At 35.5% G+C, this 21,510-nt stretch overlaps 1 protein-coding gene across 5 annotated transcripts in view; it reads right to left on the bottom strand.

Moving 5' to 3' along the window:
- The window catches only part of SPOPL (speckle type BTB/POZ protein like), a 71,445-nt gene that overhangs the window by 9,935 nt on the left and 40,000 nt on the right, over window positions 1-21,510 (bottom strand). For 2 of the 5 annotated variants that reach the window (XM_001156481.7, XM_009443393.5), the window contains exons 2-8: window positions 12,995-13,132; window positions 12,685-12,806; window positions 12,236-12,387; window positions 10,609-10,736; window positions 4,112-4,289; window positions 3,974-4,029; window positions 2,375-2,497 (exon numbers count right to left, since the gene is read on the bottom strand). In XM_001156481.7, the coding sequence (XP_001156481.1) occupies window positions 2,375-2,497; window positions 3,974-4,029; window positions 4,112-4,289; window positions 10,609-10,736; window positions 12,236-12,387; window positions 12,685-12,806; window positions 12,995-13,072 (837 nt within the window). In that variant the 5' untranslated portion in view covers window positions 13,073-13,132. Of the gene's footprint in view, window positions 1-2,374; window positions 2,498-3,973; window positions 4,030-4,111; window positions 4,290-8,757; window positions 8,855-10,608; window positions 10,737-12,235; window positions 12,388-12,684; window positions 12,807-12,994; window positions 13,133-21,510 lie in introns of all 5 variants that reach the window. The other 3 variants (XM_063790430.1, XM_009443395.5, XM_063790431.1) reach the window with 3 other exon arrangements.

Raw genomic sequence — 21,510 nt, 5'->3', positions numbered from 1 at the left:
CTGGTTTCAAACCCCTGGGCTCAAGTGATATTCCAGCCTAGGCCTCCTAACGTGTTGGGATTACAGGTGTGAGCCACCATGCTTGACTAGAATATCTTTTTATGTATTTCAGACATTATTTCAGAAAATGTTTGCTCAAACGTTTTGTCTACTTTTAGAAATAACATTGTTTTCTTATAACTGAGTTTTGAGAATTCTTTATATAGTCTGAATACAAAAGTCAGATATATTCTGAATAAAAGTTGTTCATTAGATATCTGCTGTGCAAATATTTTCTCCCAGTTTGTGGCTAATCTTTTTATTCTGTCTTTCGAAGAAAAGAAGTTGAAATTTTATTGAAGTCTATTTTATCATTTTTTTTCTTTTACAGAATTTTTGGTGCCACAGCTAAGAAATCTCTGCCTAACCTAACATCACAAACACTTTCTTTTATGTTTTCTTTTAGAGGTTTTAGATTTTTAGGTTTATGATCCATTTTGCATTACTTTTTTTTTTTTTTTTTTTTTGAGATGGAATCTTGCTCTTTTGCCCAGGATGGAGTGCAGTGGCATGATCTTGGCTCACTGCAACCTCTGCCTCCTGGGTTCAAGCAATTCTCCTGCCTCAGCCTCCCAAGAAACTGGGATTACAGGCACACACCACCACACCCAGCTCATTTTTGTATTTTTAGTAGAGACAGGGTTTCACACCATGTTGGCCAGGCTGGTCTTGAACTCCTGACCTCAAGTGATCTGTTCACTTTAGCCTCCCAAAGTGTTCGGATTACAGGCGTGAGCCACCATGCGAGGCCTGCCTTACTTTGTATACATGGTTTGAGGTGCACATGTAGGTATTCAACTGCTCCTGCACCACTTGTTTAAAGATTATCCTTTTTCTACTGAACTGTCTTTGCACTTTTGTCAAAAATTAAATATTCATAATGTGACGGTCTATTTTCATATTCATATTCTTTATTCTGTTCCATTATTTGCCCATCTTAACACTAATACAACACTGTCTTAATTTCTAAAGCTTTATAGTAAGTCATGATATCAAGTAGTGTTAGTCCTCTACTTTATTCTTTTTTTCCCCAAAGTTATTACAATAAAATTTTAAATCAGCTTGTCAACTTCTGAAAAAAAAAAAAAAAGAAAAAAGACTGCTAGGATCTTGAGAGGAACATGCTGCGTCTACTATCAGTTTTAAAGACAACTGACATTTTAACAATATTGAGACTTTCAGTCCATGGACAAGATTTATGTACTTATTTAAGTCTTCCTGAGTTTCTTTTGGCATATTTTGTAATTTTCTTTTTTTCTTTTCAACTTTTATTGTAGAAACAGGGAGATACACGTGCAGGTTTGTTACAAAGGTATACTGTGTAATGCCACGGACATAAAGATGGGAACAACAGACACTGAGGACTCCTTGAGGGGGTAGAGAGGGAGGGGGGCAAGGGCTGAAAACTTACCTATTATTGGGTACTATCATCATTACCTGGGTGATGGGGTCAATCATACCCCAAACCTCAGCATCACATAATATACCTTTGTAATTTTCAATGTGTAGGTTTTAACCCTCTTTTTTCAAACGTATATCTATGTATTTAATACTGATGATGCTGCTATTGTAAATGGTGTTTTTAATTTAAGCTTTTATTGAGACAGTCATAGATTCATGTGCAGTTGTCAGAAAAAATAGATTCCATATACACACTTGGTCCAATTTCCCCAATGGTAACATTTTTCAAATGATGTGTATATATACACACACATACCATCCATCGACACATACACATGCATACGTACATATATACATACATACATGCATATGTGAACTTGTATACTGAATGTGCTTTTAGGATTGAGAACCATTGGCTTAGAGATTTTTCTGATGTTTTTTGCAGTTTCTCTACCTTCAAAAAAATCATCATTATAAAAAAGTATTATAAAATTATTAATATTGTTTTTGCTCTATGCTGTCATAATAAAAAAACAATCTCTACGTGGAGAGAATTAAGTTACATAATATCCAATATTTTTTCCTTTTTTTAAAAAAGGTCATGCACTATATCTCAAGACTAAAAATATCTGAAAATTATATATGTCACTGTGTGTGTTCTTTTAAATGGAAGTCCATATACACTCAAAACGACTGAGTTTACAGGTTACTCTCCCATGAAAAAAGCCACTTCCTTCTGGCTCAAGATACTTTCACATCATGACTTTTAAAAAAAAATTTCATTTCCAGATTACCCCACTGTATGCTATTTCATAAAGCTTTCAAGAGCCATCTACAAATAATACGAGTTATTTGGAGTTTTCATTTGATGACAGCTTTCTATATAAATCAAGCTTGAGGGTATATTTTGGTTCCTTAAGACCTAATTACTTACTTTGTCTGCAGCTGCCAACAAGTTGTCAGCCATTTTGTCAAGGTTTGGTGCTCTCCCTGTGTAAATGAATCTCATCATTTCTTTAAAAACTTCAGGGTCTAAATCATTTATTTCCACTCGATTCTGATATCGAAAAACAACACAAAAATGTTAAAAAAAAAAAAAAAAGTACACACAAATGAACCAAAGTGAATCTTTGACAGTAATTTAAAAGCCCTAAATCTACACTAAAACAGTGTATAACTCAAATATACATACACAGATATTTCTAAATTCTACTTTAAAATTGAGGTAGGTAAACTTCATTAAGTACTTCGGCAAAGTGAAGTGGACAAGTCCAAGAGGAAAAGCATACACTATCGGAGAGGTGGGAACCATGACCAGCTGGAGAGCCCATATCCTGATATTCAGACCAAGCCAAGCACCACCATGTGGAAAAAGGAGCCCCAATTTTTCAATTAAAAACAGTTAAAAAAAAAAAAACAACAAGTAAACAAACAGAAAACTATAAGCCAAATAAAATACATCTGTGTTAAGTTTCTGACCAGTATTCTAAAGGACACTGGCTATTAACCCTTTCTTTGTTGAATCCCTAGGTCCTAATACAACACCTAAGATCCTGTAACAAACAGTTCTTAATTCCCAGAATTAAGCAAAAGTAGGGCAAGGTACTAGAGGTAACAATAAAGCCCACTACCTCAGAATTCTCCCATTTGCAAAAATGGCATGTATTATCATATACTGGCACTTCCTTGCTTACCTGAAAAATAGTCAAGTCCAAAGAGTGCTTTTTTACTGCGTGTTTTTGTATTTAGTTTCTTTGCTGAGATCAATAAAGCTAAATATCTAACTAAATGACAGCAAATTTTTCTGACCCCTTGATGTCAATAGTATATGACATCATTGATGTCTCCCAACTTGGAAGTGATCAGAAGGCTGATCATAGCATCTCCCCAAACCAAAACTTGGAGAAAGAAAGCAGTTATTTTATTGCAGCATCTAGTTCTGCCGAAAGAATAAAATTGAGCCACATGAAAAAACTCTAGAGTTGTCCAGCTGGAGCCCTATGGTTCACAAGTTATGCAAACAGCAAAGAATCAACCTCTGATATCTAACATAATTACATTTCATGATGACAAGTAAAAGAGAAACATCTGGGGAAGTCAAGTAGGTAACATCCTGATTACAGTTGGTATACAATAATACTGATGTCATCTATGTTATTTTTGTTGCTAGAAAACAGATTCCAAAAATCAATCCAGAAAGTCTTACAAGGGGAGAATATATACCTTGAACAGAGACTTCTCAAATAGCTATGGACCAGAATAGTCCTTTGGATAACTATCCTTTTGGATAACAACTATCCAATTTACCTACCAGAAGGGCATAAAAAATAGCTGTTCTCTGGAATATTGACTGCACATCCACATTGAGCTACATCTATTGTTCTATTATAGAACACATTTTTTTCCTGTTTGTAAAAATTTTCCCTGCTTATCACAGTATGACAATGAGAACATTGTACTATTACTTTTAAAACATACACCCAACTACTTTACGTTTATATAAATTAAATATTAGCCTTTAAGCCATGTTTACCTTTTTGCTTTCTTCCATTTCATGTTCAAACATGGCGTTAAAAACCGGAGATCGAGCTGTAACAAGATTATGTATCATTATTTTATGCATAAATGCATTTTTTTAAATGTACTATATTACCCCATAAGTAGAAAGTACCTGCAAGCACAGATTTATGAGCTTTAAATTCTTGTCCTCTCACGAAAAAACTGCAGTCTGTAAATCTTGTGTTTTCCCAGAGATTACCTAAATCTTCTGCTAGACGACACTCAGGCACCTTCAAAGTATTTGTATTAGTATGTCCTGATATGTTTACTGAATCTTGGACCACACTCACCTAATAAAAAAGGGACAGCAAGAAAAACACTTTCACAAAGTAATATCAGTAATTAGTTTAAGTCCATACTTCAATTTTTTATGTTTAAGCTTATTTGGATAATTCAATGTACTCCTAATCAAAATTTCTAATATCCAGAAACTGAAATTAAAAACACAATTTAAAGGAGAGAAATGAAAAAATTAGAAATATAGATCTTTTTCAATTTATTCTATATAAATAAATGGCTTATCAATTGGTTAGAATCCTTGATTATTAAAGTAATTACAAAAATATTTCTCAATAGAAAAGCCACAATATGATATAAACTCAAACAAAAGTACATCTTTGTGAGGTGGAGAAAAAAATTTCTTTTTTATTTTCTTACACTTCAAACCTACCTACATTTAAATTTTACTATATGTACATAAACATAGTATTTTGTTTAGAAGTCAAAATGACTTTTTACCGTATAAAAAGTGATAAAATTACAGTCTATGATATGCAAATTGAGAAGTTTTTAAAGTGTTATTCCTAATGTTTCACTTCTAGTAAAACTAATTTAAATACATATTAAACTGATTTAAATTTTAAGGTACAAAAACTTCCACAAAAGCAACTGTAATTATTAAAGTTCACGAAAATCTTTTATGGAAGATCAACAGCAAGAGCAACATAATTTAGTTCGATTTGCAGACTTTTATTTACTTAAGAAATAATCAATAAAAGGTATGATTACAGTATTATTTTTATGGAGATTCCAATATAATATGGATCAAGTTATTTCCCATAAAAGATGACCACATACTGAATAATATCCTAAAACACTATTAAGTCTTGCACACCACTTTTTTAAAAAAATTTATTTATTTATTTTTTATTTTTGAGACAAAGTCTGGCTCTGTTGCCTAGGCTAGAGTGCAGTGGAGTGATCTCGGCTCACTGCAACCGCTGCCTCCTGGGTTCAAGTAATTCTCCTGTCTCAGACCTCCCGAGTAGCTGGGATTACAGGTGTGTACCACCACACCCAGCTAATTTTTGTAGTTTTTAGCAGAGAAGGGGTTTCACCATGTTGGCCAGGCTGGTCTTGAACTCCTGACCTCAAGTGATCCACCTGCCTTGACCTCCCAAAGTGTTGGGATTACAGGAGTGAGCCATACCACCTGGCTGCAGACCACTTTTTAAAAAAATGGATTCTACTATGCTATTAAAAATTTCACATTACATTTAATACATGTAAAAAAATACACTTAAAGAAAATACTACCTTAACTAGTAAATGTTTCAAAGTAAATGACTTTTTTAAAAAACAAAACAAAACAAAAAGTGCTACATTACTTATCTACTGCTGTTTTCAACTTCTAAGTTTTGGGATCATTTGTTACACAGCAATAGATAGCTGCATTAATTTAACAATATTTCATTAGGCTTTTATTAGATAAAAGTATAAATAAGGACACACATATATACAGTAAACTATGCAGAAAACAGAATCATAAATAAATAAATTTGCTAAACTACCAATATGCTAACTAAGTCTAATAATGGTCCAATGTAAAATGTTTGGAGAAGATTAAGTCTTAGAAGTCCCAATACATCCAGACATACAAACATATATCTCATGTGAATGAATACACACTTCTAAAGAAAAACTAGAAAATCTTTATTTTTCTGAGGATATTTTTATTAACCGCTTTTGCCCTCAATTTACGTATTAACCTTTTGAAATCATATGTGTCACAGAAATCATCTAATCTATTCATCTTATTTTACAAAGAGATTTCAAACTGTGATAAAGACAAGGTAAACAAAGTGTTCCAAATCACACTGTGCTGGCTTGTACCAAAGGAAGACTAGACCTAAATCTCCAGATTCTTTTTTTTTTTTCTTTTGAGACGGAGTCTTGCTCTGTCGCCCAGGCTGGAGTGCAGTGGCGCGATCTCTGCTCACTGCAAGCTCCGCCTCCTGCATTCATGCCATTCTCCTGCCTCAGCCTCCCGAGTAGATGGGACTACAGGTGCCCGCCACCACTCCCAGCTAATCTTTTGTATTTTTAGTAGAGATGGGTTTTCACCATGTTAGCCAGGATGGTCTCGATCTCTTGGCCTCGTGATCCACCCGCCTCAGCCTCCCAAAGTGCTGGGATTACAGGCGTGAGCCACCGTGCCTGGCCCAGATTCCTTTCTTTACGGCTCTTCATACAATATTTTTCTGATATTTTTAAAAATTAGTAAAATTAACACAATTATGACCAAAAAGCATTTATTACAACAATCTTAGGAGATGTTTCTCTAAGTATGGGAGCCACAAGATATTGTATAAATAAATAAATCTGCCAATAAAGGTGCTATCTTATCAAGTTTTTAATCAAGTTATGTCTAAAATTTTAATAACTATAAAAAAGTTTCACTAATCCTTACCCAACTGCCCTGTTCTACTACACATTATAACCTAATGATATAGACACAAAAAATGTTGGTGTTAATATTCAAGGTTTCGTAAGGGATCAGGTCCTTAGACCCTAACAGCATTTATTTGTTCATATCAAGCACTGCTCTTGAAATTTCTAGACAGAAAAAACTGGATCTGTTCAATGGCTTGCATGATACATACAGCAGAGTTACAAAATGTGATGATGTATTTAATTTCAGAAATGATTTCTTGAATTCTACTTACTGTCTCTTAAATTCAAAATAATGTATTTAATGTAGAAATTTGGCAAAAAATCAGGTAATAAAAGGATTAAAAAATAAAGACAATATTATCAGACACAGATATTGATGTTATATTTGTATTTTGTATAAGCAAGAACAATTCAGAAGATCTGTATTACTGACATACCTATCTACACAGTATTATCACAGCAACCACAAATTTTAACTAAGACACATAATTAATACTTCATACTCCAAAGAGTATTCAAGAGACTTCTTATAGAACATAAATTAATGATCTAATTAAAAATTGACATATGCAATGGATTCTGATTATTTTCTTGACACCTATATTTAAGAAAATGTTAAAAATTTGGTTTTATCTATTACATACTTAAATGCAGGTAATGAATGCTCTTACTGAATGGAACCTAGAATAAAAAATTCAGGAAAAAGGCTGAGATTCTTTCCTGAGGTCCAAGTTATGCTTCTTTCAAAAAAAAAAAAAGAGGCAAATGTGCAATCTTCAAAATTGTTAAATGTTGCAAAGCAAAACCTCAAAGTCATTTGACAGCCCTTTTTCAAATTTGCTTTTGGCTCAACTCAGAGAATATAGTTTAGACTGACAAGGAACATTTGGGGGATCTAATCTGTGACTATCCTGAAAAATTTGGGTCTCTTCTAATGTAGAGCTAAGGTAACTATTGGTTCCAGTTTTCGAAATCTGAATTTTCCAACTAATTCTAAAAGCCAGGAATTTCCAATGCTAAATAGTACTACAATTTTGCCATTTTAATCAACTAGCCAAACACCCACCACACCGGCTCCAAAGGGAGAAACTTTTAACAGTCGAATTTCACATGAATATCTTCCAGAATAGCGAGTTTTAGACTTTTTGATTTTCATAGATTGGTGTCATTTTAAAAAAAAAATCTGGTGACAGAAATAGGGTAGTCAACTTTTCATTTTGCCAAGAAAGGGCTTTTTAGAAAATAAATCCCAACTTCCTCCCACTATCATATATAATTATTTTAAAACAGAAAGGCTCTCTGCTATGATTTGAATGTATTTCACAAAGATCATATGTTGGAAATTTAATACCCAATGCAACAATGTTGACAGGTGAGACCTTTCAGAGGTAATTAGGTCATGAGGACGCTAACCTCATGAATGGATTAATGTGTTTACTGAGACAATGGGTTTATTAAAGCGAGTCTGGCGCACACACACACACACACACCCTCCTACCCTCCAACAACCCCCACTCTTCCCCTCACCTCTTCTGTCTCTTTCTCACCATGTGATGATGTCCACCATGTTATGATGTGAGAAAAAGGACCTCACCAGATGTAGCCTCAATCTTGGACTTCTCAGCCTCCAGAACCATGAGCCAATAAAAATTCTGTTCTTTAAAAATTACCTAGTCTCAGGTATTCTGTTAATGGCAACACGAAATGGACTAAGACACTATCTTAGCAAAAGACAAACAGGATGGGAAAAAAGATGTGTCCTTAAAAAGGAGCTAGTTAAACCTCATGAAATATTTGTTTATATATGTTTTATCTGTACATACATTTTTCCTGTACATCATGAAATGGTATGGGTCTGTAGACTGAGTATTTAAAATCTGTTGAATTTCAAAAGATAAATTAAACTAACCAGTTTTCTAGTTTTCCTACTTATTTCTCAATTCCTATTTTCTGCGTCACTTTGGGAAAGAGGGCAGAGCTGCTTACACTGCTACCAATCTCTATCTCTGGCTACTTTAACCACCGTAGGGAACTTGCAAGATTAAGTTACGTTTTGTGCAAAAAGGGTAGCACCCAACTGCCTTACCTGTCTACAGCACCACTTGCAGGGGAGGGGGAGGAGGCAGTTCTTTAGGAAGGGTAGTGCAATGCTTCCTCCTCTTCTGCAAGCAGTGCTGGAGATTCTGTAGAAGGAAGGGCATCCGTGAGCGGGGTGGAACAAACAGTGGAGGGCATGAAGAATGTTAGTTAAAAGTACCTTTTGCCCACCTATGCTAAATACGGTGCCCAGGGTATAAATATCTATATCAGCAAAAAGATGTATATTTCAGGATCCAAAAATGAATCTGATTGATGGCAACTTTAAAATATATGTCATATTGGGTTTTGTTTTTGGGGGTCACTAGCATGTAGCATATGGATACCAAGCATACAAAAAAAAAATCTTAATTTCAGCCTTATTTCTGAATTTCTTGGTTGTCTAGGTTCCAGCACAGTGTACTTAGGAAAATATCTGCAAACACTATTTCAATTCTAAAAAAAAAAAAAAAAAAAAAGGTATTTTCTAAAAAGGTTCATTTCTAAAACTATTTTAGCTGGTCATTTTTTGTTTTTGTTAAAATTGGATTAAATAGCCTTTAAGATCCTTTCTGTTCTAAATTAACATTTAAACAATTTACATGTGGAAATTTAGGATAACTGCTAAAATTCTGGAAGACTCTACAGTAAGGATGCTAAAAATTTTATATAGCATAACCTATATTTATTTAGACTACTACTTAGAATATCTGCTGATCAGCAACAAATACTGTTTTCTTCCCAGTTATTTAATGATAAGACTTGTGCTATGTGTTTGTCAACCAAATAATTGTATTCATAATAATCATCATACAGTTCATTTAACTTGTCTAAGTAAAAAATAAGATGCAATTATATAGTCTCTGGGGGCATATTTCAATTATTCTTCTGACATAATGTCATACAATTAGTTTGTAATCTTGCCAAGAAATCTTATACACTTACTATAAAAAGATTACAGCTTATAGTTAAGAAGTTATTATATTCCTAAGACACTCATCTGTCCATGATAATCTGTTGAAATATATCTAATGTTGAGTACATGATAAAAATCTTTTCAACTATCTTTCTTATGAAAATTATCAACTGCCTTAAACATTTTGATAAAATTGTTACTGATGTATATTCTCTATAAACTGTACTGGTTAAAAATATAATCCTTGAATTCAGTCCAAAGGTGAATCTCAAAAATTCATATAGATAAAACTACCTAATGATAACATGACAAAAGCAAATCCAAACATCAAATTAGGACAAATCGTAAGTGTACATTATTGGCAGAGGCAATGCTAGTAACTTTCAAAATATCCCATTCTGTGCACATAATTACACCTTATAAGTTTGTCAATAGACACGGGCATATCTTAAAAATCTGAGAACTATTTCTTAGAATGCTATTTAATTAGATTAATCCAACCGCCTGAACAATGAGAAAGCTTCTCAATGTTTTCCAGGTATTTCGGGTTCAAACTGATAAATTCTCAGTAATAATGTTTAATACAATCAATCTGAAAATTTTTTAAAAATTGACCATCTATGTCAGTTACTCAGAATGAAGAAAATATTTAGGAATGTTCACATATTCACATTCACAATCTTTTCAAGAGGAAGAAGGATGTAGTATGTTGTAGTATAAGTGTACACACAAATTATAGCTAGAAATATGACAGAGTGTTTCCAGACTGGGTCATTACACTGATTTGTGTCAAGAATTTTCTAAGCTTTTTCTAGTCAAGAATTTACAAATGAAACTCGATCAACTATACCAATTACTTAATTTTAAAGTGTTATTAATCCAGTTTATACTTTTGCCATATCACTAAATAAACCATGGGGTTCTTAGAATAAAAGATGTACCCACCTCACAAAATAACGTAAGCTTGTCATCTGGTAAAAGACCATTAGCTTCATCAAGCAAAAAGTCCCTTCTAATGAATTTTTTAAAACCCCAGTCCTTCCCTTGCACAAATCGATATGCTCTTTGGCTTTCTGGTGGAAAACAGAATAGAGTTTAAATAAAATAAATATCCAAGAGACTTTTTAAACATGGTAACACAGTTAAATAAAATGTGTGAAAACAGGACTTGTCAATACATCCATCATAAAAGTTACAGATATTTGTGTTTATAAATCAAATGTCATAAGAGTTTTAAGTCAGGTAGAAACAGTAACTCCATATGCCTACTCAATTTTGGCCATTGTCAATGAGCTCAATTTCAGACTTCTGGATCTCAAATAGAAAAGTCAGATCAAATCACATGGAGAAGGAAGAGATCTTTTTAACAATCTAAGATTGGCCCTAAAAGACAATTAAATAGGATCAAAATATGTTGGTATAGGCACACTAATCATCTAATATCAGAATCTGGTAAGAAACATACATCTTATTTCCTGCTTCTCCCTTCAAAAATGGATGTTCTAAATATCAAGGCATGTTTAAGCTTTCCTGACATACTCATCCCACCGATTTTTTATTCAACTATAGAAAAATCCATGAACCTGTGAAAAAGATAAAGAAAGTCCTTTATCATTCCTAAGTCTCTAGACATAACCTCCTCTCCCCTAAAAAGAATTTTTCATAAAAGTCCAAAAGATGCTTTTTGTGTAATTTGTAATAGATTTAATAAACATCTGAAGCAAGTATTTCAAATGCCTAAGGTAGTCTATAACAACTATATACTAGGCAGTAAACAAGATCCTCTACAGAAAGTATTCATCATCTATTATACAAAGAATAAAATGGAAGTGGAAAATCAGTAATCAATCTACCTGAAATACTCCACTATCTTAAGGTGAGACAATGTGAAAATACATATTATTTTAGCAATACGTTATTTAAAAATGTATGTGAATGTGAATTTTCTGTAATCACGTTACTTGATTCTGCAATTCATTTCTAGAAAATATTATTCTCCTGCCATACACAACATACATTTCCTACATCACTCTTCTATTATGAAGCTCAAGGCTACTGCATTTCAGCTGGCTATATGTGTGAATTTTGGACTGAAATTAGTAGGCCCTGAAACTAAGAAAAATGGCTCCTTTCAATCAGTGTTCAATCTACTGCTCAAAAAATTCTAGTGACAAAATATCAGGGCACTCTATCTCTTTCTCATTGTTCTTCAGATTTTATTACCTGGCAAAAAAGGCAAGAGAGAAATGCTTCCTGAGCACATATTATATATGCCAAGCACTGAACCAGGCACCTTGCCCTAACAGCAACTATTTTTCTAAGTGACAACTGGATGTCATTTTAGGACATGAAGAAGTAATATTATTAATCATTTTTACATGTTTTACGAAGTCTAAGACTCAGTAAAATAATTATAGCTCTATGCTGGATTTAAATAATGGTCAAATTAAAAGTTTCAGGTTAAGTAGATTTTAGCAGAAAAAAGTCCCAGACTTTTCTAGGTAAAGGTGCAGAAGAAGTCATAATATGTAGTTATACAGAAATGTCTTCACTTAGTTTGCAAATCACTTACCCATTGCTTTTGTTTCTTCCCTTTTAGCATTCAGAAGGGAAAATTTGAATTTTGCTCGAACTTCACTTTTGGGGCAGCTGACTAAAAGCAAATATAAGGACAAGTAGTCTTTACTTTCATCATCTAATCCCTTTGGGTTTACCCTCAGGCACCTAAAATAAAACAATAAGCTCACATGGAGGAATATAATACTTGAAAAGCATTCGAGAGAGAGAGAGAGAGAAAGAGAGAGAGAGAACACTGAAATCATGTGTTAATGTCACAAACAGCACTCCTGTCAACATCCTCACAGTTCTTTATAATTCCCCACACTATTAGGAACATACTACCAATCTAATATGAAATTACATTAATACTCATTCAGGAACAATGATAACAACAAAATCATGAGCAGCTGATGATCACATCAAAAACAAAAAACAAAAATTCAAAGCAAACAAAAATCTTACCATTTCATTTTGTCACTTGGGCCAGATGAAAATGTTGAACTTTTTAACACTTCACCCATTTCCTCTCGACAAAAACTGAAGTTATTAATGGTCCACATATAGGAAAATTTTACTACTTTAACCTAAGAGATTCAGAAAACCACTTTTATAATGATGACGGTAATACTTTTAACTTGTTACATGTTCAACATCCTACGATCCAGTCTTCTAACACTTCTAATAACTATGGCAAAGTGTTTCACAATACTATTCTCAACATACTGTAAAATTTATAAGTGACATAAAGTGAGGGATTTTTAAGAGCATGTACCTGTGTGTAACACCAGCTTTCTGCTATGGGACCAGTAGACATATCTCCAGGTAGAGGTGGGGTGGGTTCCCGAGACATCACCACTTTATTGTAGTCTTTCAGGATTTATGTAGTACCCCACACAGTTGAGTACCTTACCTACAAAGGAAAGAAGTTTGATGTACTGATTAAAAAGTTTAAACGACAGAATCAAGAGGGAAGATATATTTAAACAGACATGAAACAATTACTATCCCAAACTAGATTATGAAGGAACATGTGAGAATTTTAGATAAATTTAATGATTTTAAGAAGTAAGTTTTTGTAACATGTGACACTTGAAATCTAAACAAACTTAGTATTTATAGATAAGATTATTTTGTAAAGGCATGTTCTCCAAAAAATCACAAATTAAAAAATAACATATAGTTTTAAGAGCATATACATAAAATCACAAAATATCATGGAAACATAATGACATCAGTTAATATCTGGTTCACCCTCCTTCACCTTTTTATTGACATAGTCATGAAAACCAAAAGGTTTGCAAAGTTAGAACTATAAATACTAGTTACCCATCTGTCAGACTCCAGAAGTTTTCGTCAAGTAAAACATAGAATGGAATGTAACAGGCAATGAATACTCTGTAAGAAGAAATACAGACTTTCTACAAAACTCCACGTCTATCTCAGACAACAGGTTCTCTGATAAGACTTCATCCCTAACAGAGTGCTTCTTGCCGAGACGTACTATGTCATAAAATTTCCTCCCAGGTAGCTGTTCTTGTACTGTATCCAATGGTATGCATAATTACCTCTTCATAACCTAACCAGGATATTAGTGACCAGATGCTGCTGCTTTGTAACTTACTAAAAGAGGCACAATCAGAATAAGCTACATAAGTAGTGCACTCTGGAGGTGTAAGAGGGTTTCAAGATTACATGACAATATATATACTGAAGTCTGCAGAACCCTATGCTACCACAGACAAAACAGACTTTAAGACAAAAATTGTTATGAGAGATAAAGGATATTATATATTGATAAAAGGGTCAATTCATCAAGAAGGTATGACAAGTACAAACATATATACACCACATAATAGAGCCCCAAACTATATCAAGCAAAAACTAACAGAATTGAAGGCAGAATAGACAATTCTACAATAATAGTTGGAGACAGCAATACCCAACATTCAATAATGCACAGAACCAGGAAAATCAAAAAAGAAATAGGAGACTTGAACAGCAGTGTAAAACAACCAGCTAGACCTAACAGCCATTTCACCCATCAACAGCAGAACACACATTATTTTCAAGTGCATGTGGAACATTCTCCAAGACAGACCACTATTGTTTTCTACAGACTTGGGAGTAGAAACAGGAGCAGAAACAAAAGTTGAATATTTATTATAGGCAAATTCATAGTTAATTAAATAAATGTACTGAAAGAGTAATGATTATTAGACTTATCTGTTAGAAAAATCTCTAGTAATATATGAGAGGGATGTGTCCTGGTCAATACTTTTGCCAGTGACTGTAAAAAAACCTGATAAAATAAACCATTATGACCAATTTCAAAAACAATAAACAAAGAAAACTATCTGAAATGCATATAGCACATATAACTAATTTTCTTAATATATAAAGAATTTTTACAAATAAGAAAATAAGCAAATAACTCACAGGAAAGAAACTTATAATTAGAAAAATAAAAATTAAAACTAAATTAAAAAGCCACTTTTTACCTATCAAACTAGGAAAAATCCAAAAGATGAGTGAGAGAGTGTAAGAGGAGAGGCACTCTCATACTTTTCTTGTGGGAATATAAATAGCATAATAATCTCCCTTATTATTTCATAGTGAGATTTCTGGCAAGAAGGGAATGACGCTAAAATATAAGCTACCAATTTCTAAAAGTATAAAAATGCAGATGGTGTTATTTGATGTCCATGAAAGCATTTATATGTTTTCTGGCAACTTGCATTGATTTCAAAAACATTCACACACACACAAAAATGATGAGATGAGCAAGCATTTCACAGAAGAATGATTACCAAAAAAAAAAAAAAAAAAAGTTTACCCTCACTTGTAATCAATGAAATAGAAAAAGAACCCATAACGTTTTCTACCTATTGCACTGTCCAAGATTATTTTAAACCGTCAAACCCTACAGCCAGCAAAATTGCAGAGAAGCAGACATCACTATACTGAGGATAAGGCTTTGCTATAGATCAATTTTATAATTAGTATCAAAAGAAATTTTGTCAGATTCATCCTGTAAATACATCCTAGGAAAATGATTATAACTGTGAAAAAGATAATTCTGAGCACAGTATATTTCTGCAATATTAATACATGGAAAATGTGCAACCATTAAGAGTGTATTAAATTTTCTTAATGACAGGGAAAAGTGTTCAGGATATGTTACATATCTAAAAAAAATCAAACAGTATGCCTAACAAGACATTGCTTTTATAAATATAAATAGTATATAGAGGTACTCGTGCATAAAGAAAAACAGACTGGCAGGTGGAGGCACTGAGCTGCACTTTGGCATTTCAGTGATAATGTCAAATACATCTAAATATTAAAAGGCTATCTCTGGCTGATGAGATTTTTTTATTTTTATTTATTCATATTTCATAAATGTGTTATGTTTTAATTAATACAGAAATATAAGTAATTATTTTTAAAAGTAGTGGAAAACATGGTTATTTTCAAACTCATATGGACTACAGAAAATACGTAAGATCTTGTGTCTATGTTACTGTTTAAGTAATAGATCCTGGGGTAGAAGGTAAATTGAAAGAAATCAAAGAAAACATTAACCTGAATCTTTAAGCTTTTATAAAAAGATACTATTATAATTTAATACTAACAAAAAACATAAATAAAAAACTTTTAGAAACCCTGGAGGGTAAAGAGAAAGTTCTTCAATATCTCTAGAAGAGTTATTATCTTCCTGAAGTATAACTCACAACAGACCTCATATATAAAAATATACTTCATATACACTTCAAATGTAATTCATATATAAAAGCAAACTACAGTCAGGCACGGTGGCTCACGCCTGTAATCCCAGCACTTTGGGAGGCTGAGGCAAGCGGATCACTTGAGCCCAGGAGTTCAAGACCAGTCTGGCAAACATGGTGAAACCCTGTCTCTACTAAAAATACAAAAATAAGCCAGGCATGGGGGCGGGCGCCTATAATGCCAGCTACTCCGGAGGCTGAGGCAGGAGAATTGTTTCAATCTGGGAGGTGGAGGCTGCAGTGAGGCAAGATCGCACCACTGCACTCCAGCCTGGGCAACAGAGTGAGACTCCATCTCAAAAATAAAATAAAATAAAAAAATAAAAGCAAGCTACATAAAAGATTACAAGAATTTCTTTGTTTGTTTTTCTCTCCAGCTTTACTTCAAAGGATGTAGTTACAAGATAAAGGTATGGAGAATCTGAGTGAACAGACTGTATGTGTGAGCACTTTACAAGATATTATATATGTTGTTCATTCTTCAGTAGCTCTGTGAGATGGGTGTTAATACACCATCTTAATGATGAGAAAAGCGTTTAGAAAGCTTACTTTAAAGTAATTAGAAAATAGATGAACACAAATTTGCCTGGCTCCAAAGTCAATGCTCTTTCCATAGAATCATGCTGCCCTTCTATATTTTACAAAGCTTAAACAGGCCTTACCTATTGTTCCAATTCTTATTTTACAAATGAGGACTGGCACAGAAAATAAGAACTGTCCAAATTTACACTGTTGAATGAATATTAGAACAAAGAACAAAGACAAAGATCTCCCAAAGTCCACTTCAGTGCTATTTCCAGGATTCTATTTTTTTCTTCCTCTTCATAAGAAGAAAAATGAAAATAAAAACAGCAGACTATCAACTACCTACTAACATTCAGGCCTTCCTATTCTCATTCTTACAGAAAAAGGTTGCAGAGAGGGTACAATGAAACTAAGATCTAGAGAAAAACACAAGACAATCAATCTATATACATCAACAAATAAGTAAAAGATTCTCCCCTATTCCATCATATAAACTAGTCTTAAGCATTTCAAGTGTGATATTTCCTACTTTTACTTATTAAAGGGAAAGCAAGATTTGTTATTCAAATAAACATACACAAGACTTTCTACTTCAACAAAATGCTTCAATGTCACAATGTTTTATGTAAGTCATATAGACACACACAACTATCTAACTTTATATAAAAATCTCAAATATTCAGAAAACAAAAAAAGAATCACATGTCAAACAATCATGTACCCACCATCCTGGTGTGTCCCTACCACTATCATGTTTCCTCTCTTTACCAGAAGTAACCTGTATCCTGAATTGTTGATTATCATACCAATAAATTCCTTGACATTCTTTAAAAATTCACAGATATGAATTCATAGAGATTCATAGATATGAATCTCTAAACTATATAGGTAGAAATTCGTAGATATGTAAAAATGTATATACACATAGATGTCACAAAATAGTAGAGAGCTCCAAAACTCCATCCGTCCACAAAAGAAATGAATAGCTGGTGAAATGGTCAGAATCAGCTTGTTTGAAACTCTGGAACTGAATCAAAAACTTAACAGCTGGCCGGGCGCGGTGGCTCATGCCTGTAATCCCAGCACTTTGGGAGGCCGAGGTGGGCGGATCATGAGGTCAGGAGATCGAGACCATCCTGGCTAACACGGTGAAACCCTGTCTCTGCTAAAAAATACAAAAAAAAACATTAGCCGGGTGTGATGGCAGGCGCCTATAGTCCCAGCTACTCGGGAGGCTGAGGCAGGAGAATGGCATGAACCCGGGAGGCAGAGTTTGCAGTGAGCCGAGATCACGCCACTGCACTCCAGCCTGGGCGACAGAGCAAGACTCCGTCTCAAAAAAAAAAACCAAAAACAAAACTTAACAGCTAAGGGAATGCTTAATGAAGAAACAAGCTACTGAATTTCAGTGAGAAAGGGCTGTGGCATTTTAACAAACCTGCTTACTATGGCTCCCTCCCCTAGTTTGGTGGTCCGCCCAAGTCATCAGCCCTCATTCCTGATACAGGATGCTGATATAAAGTCACTTGCCCTCATTCCTGGTATACGGTGCTGGTACCAAAGAGAGCAAGATGGACCTTATTCTAAAACATATTGTAATGTACTTTGACCAGTCTGGCAATTCCCTGAAGGACTGACTGAAGGGCCAGTTTCACCTGCCTTGGAGCTTCCCTGAGGTAGGGGACAGCATTCTGGGATATGGCATTTATCAAAAGCATTAAGAGGCAAATGTATTAGTTATAGCCACCTAGAGAAGGAATCAGAGCTGGCACAAGCAATGACCAGGCAAAAAACCGTGGGAAGGAAGAAGCTGGGGAATAAAAGCTTTGAAAAGCTCCCACATATTCCAGGAAATCTAGAAAGCTATGGGTATGCCCAGGGGCAAACACATGCTTGAAAACAGGTGGGGGGTGGAGCCAAGATGGCTGAATAGGAACAGCTCCAGTCTACAGCTCCCAGTGTGAGCGACGCAGAAGATGGGTGATTTTTCCATTTCCAAATGAGGTACTGGGTTTATCTCACTGGGGAGTGTCGGAAAGTGGGTGCAGGACAGTGGGTGCAGTGCACCGAGCGTGAGCCGAAGCAGAGCGAGGCATCACCTCACCCGGGAAGCACAAGGGGTCAGGGAATTCCCTTTCCTAGTCAAAGAAAGGGGTGACAGACGGCACCTGGAAAATCAGGTCACTCCCACCCTAATACTGTGCTTTTCCAATGGTCTTAGCAAACAGCAAACCAGGAAATTATGTGCCGCACCTGGCTCGGAGGGTCTTAATGCCCAGGGAGCCTCGCTCATTGCTAACACAGCAGTCTGAGATCAAACTGCAAGGTGGCAGCGAGGCTGGGGGAGGAGCGCCCACCGCTACCCAGGCTTGAGTAGGTAAACAAAGCGGCCTGGAAGCTCAAACTGGGTGGAGCCCACTGCAGCTCAAGGAGGCCTGTTTGCCTCTGTAGACTCCACCTGTGGGGGCAGGGCACAGCCAAACAAAAAGCAGCAGAATCCTCTGCAGACTTAAATGTCCCTGTCTGACAGCCTTGAAGAGAGCAGTGGTTCTCCCAGCACGCAGCTGGACATCTGAGAACAGACAGACTGCCACCTCAAGTGGGTCCCTGACCCCCGAGTAGCCTAACTGGGAGACACCCCCCAGTAGGGGCAGACTGACACCTCACAAGGCCGGGTACTCCTCTGAGACAAAACTTACAGAGGAACGATTAGGCAGCAACATCTGCTGTTCACCAATATCCGCTGTTCTGCAGCCTCCACTGCTAATACCCAGGCAAACAGGGTCTGGAGTGGACCTCCAGCAAACTCCAACAGACCTGCAGCTGAGGGTCCTGACTGTTAGAAGGAAAACTAACACAGAAAAGACATCCACACCAAAAACCCATCTGTAAGTCACCATCATCAAAGACCAAAGGTAGATAAAACCACAAAGATGGGGAAAAAACAGAGCAGAAAAACTGGAAACTCTAAAAATCAGAGCGCCTCTCCTCCTCCAAAGGAACGCAGCTCCTCACCAGCAACAGAACAAAGCTGTATGGAGAATGACTTTGACGAGTTGAGAGAAGAAGGCTTCAGACGATCAAACTACTCCAAGCTAAAGGAGGAAGTTCAAACCCATGGCAAAGAAGTTAAAAACCTTGAAAAAAAATTAGACGAATGGCTAACTAGAATAACCAATGCAGAGAAGTCCTTAAAGGACCTGATGGAGCTGAAAACCAAGACACGAGAACTCCGTGATGAATGCACAAGCCTCAGTAGCCAATGCGACCAACTGGAAGAAAGGGTATCAGTGATGAAAGATGAAATGAATGAAGTGAAGCGAGAAGAGAAGCTTAGAGAAAAAAGAATAAAAAGAAGTGAACAAAGCCTCCAAGAAATATGGGACTATGTGAAAAGACCAAATCTACGTCTGATTGGTGTACCTGAAAGTGATGGGGAGAATGGAACCAAGTGGGAAAACACTCTGCAGGATATTATCCAGGAGAACTTCCCCAATCTAGCAAGGCAGGCCAACATTCAAATTCAGGAAATACAGAGAATGCCACAAAGATACTCCTCGAGAAGAGCAACTCCAAGACACATAATTGTCAGATTCACCAAAGTTGAAATGAAGGAAAAAATGTTAAGGCAGCCAGAGAGAAAGGTCAGGTTACCCACAAAGGGAAGCCCGTCAGACTAACAGCTGATCTCTCGGCAGAAACTCTACAAGCCAGAAGAGAGTGGGGGCCAATATTCAACATTATTAAAGAAAAGAATTTTCAACCCAGAATTTCACATCCAGCCAAGCTAAGCTTCGTAAGTGAAGGATAAATAACATCCTTTACAGACAAGCAAATGCTGAGAGATTCTGTCACCACCAGGCCTGCCCTAAAAGAGCTCCTGAAGGAAGCACTAAACATGGAAAGGAACAACCGGTACCAGCCACTGCACAAACATGCCAAACTGTAAAGACCATCGAGGCTAGGAAGAAACTGCATCAACTAAAGAGCGAAATAACCAGCTAACATCATAATGACAGGATCAAATTCACACATAACAACATTAACCTTAAATGTAAATGGGCTAAATGCTCCAATTAAAAGACACAGACTGGCAATTGGATAAAGAGTCAAGACCCATCAGTGTGCTGTATTCAGGAAACCCATCTCACAGGCAGAGACACACATAGGCTCAAAATAAAGGGATGGAGGAAGATCTACTAAGCAAATGGAAAACAAAAAAAGGCAGGGATTGCAATCCTAGTCTCTGATAAAACAGACTTTAAACTAACAAAGATCAAAAGAGACAAAAAAGGCCATTACATAATGGTAAAGGGACCAATTCAACAAGAACAGCTAACTATCCTAAATATATATGCACCCAATACAGGAGCACCCAGATTCATAAAGCAAGTCCTTAGAGACCTACAAAGAGACTTACACTCCCACACAATAATAATGGGAGACTTTAACACCCCACTGTCAACATTAGACAGATCAACGAGACAGAAAGTTAACAAGGATATCCTGGAATTGAACTCAGCTCTGAACCAAGCAGACCTAATAGACATCTACAGAACTCTCCACCCCAAATCAACAGAATATACATTTTTTTCAGCAGCACACCACATTTATTCCAAAATTGACCACTTAGTTGGAAGTAAAGCACTCCTCAGCATATGTAAAAGAACAGAAATTATAACAAACTGTCTCTCAGACCACAGAGCAATCAAAGTAGAACTCAGGATTAAGAAACTCACTCAAAACCACTCAACTACATGGAAACTGAACAACCTGCTCCTGAATGACTACTTGGGTACATAACAAAATGAAGGCAGAAATAAAGATGTTCTTTGAAACCAATGAGAACAAAGACACAACATACCAGAATCTCTGGGATGCATTCAAAGCAGTGTGTAGAGGGAAACTTATAGCACTAAATGCCCACAAGAGAAAGCAGGAAAGATCTAAAATTGACACACTAATATCACAATTAAAA

The sequence above is a fragment of the Pan troglodytes genome, chromosome 13 (assembly GCF_028858775.2).
Source record: "Pan troglodytes isolate AG18354 chromosome 13, NHGRI_mPanTro3-v2.0_pri, whole genome shotgun sequence".
Taxonomy (NCBI): Eukaryota; Metazoa; Chordata; class Mammalia; order Primates; family Hominidae; genus Pan; species Pan troglodytes.
This window is presented reverse-complemented; position numbering and strand designations above follow the sequence as displayed.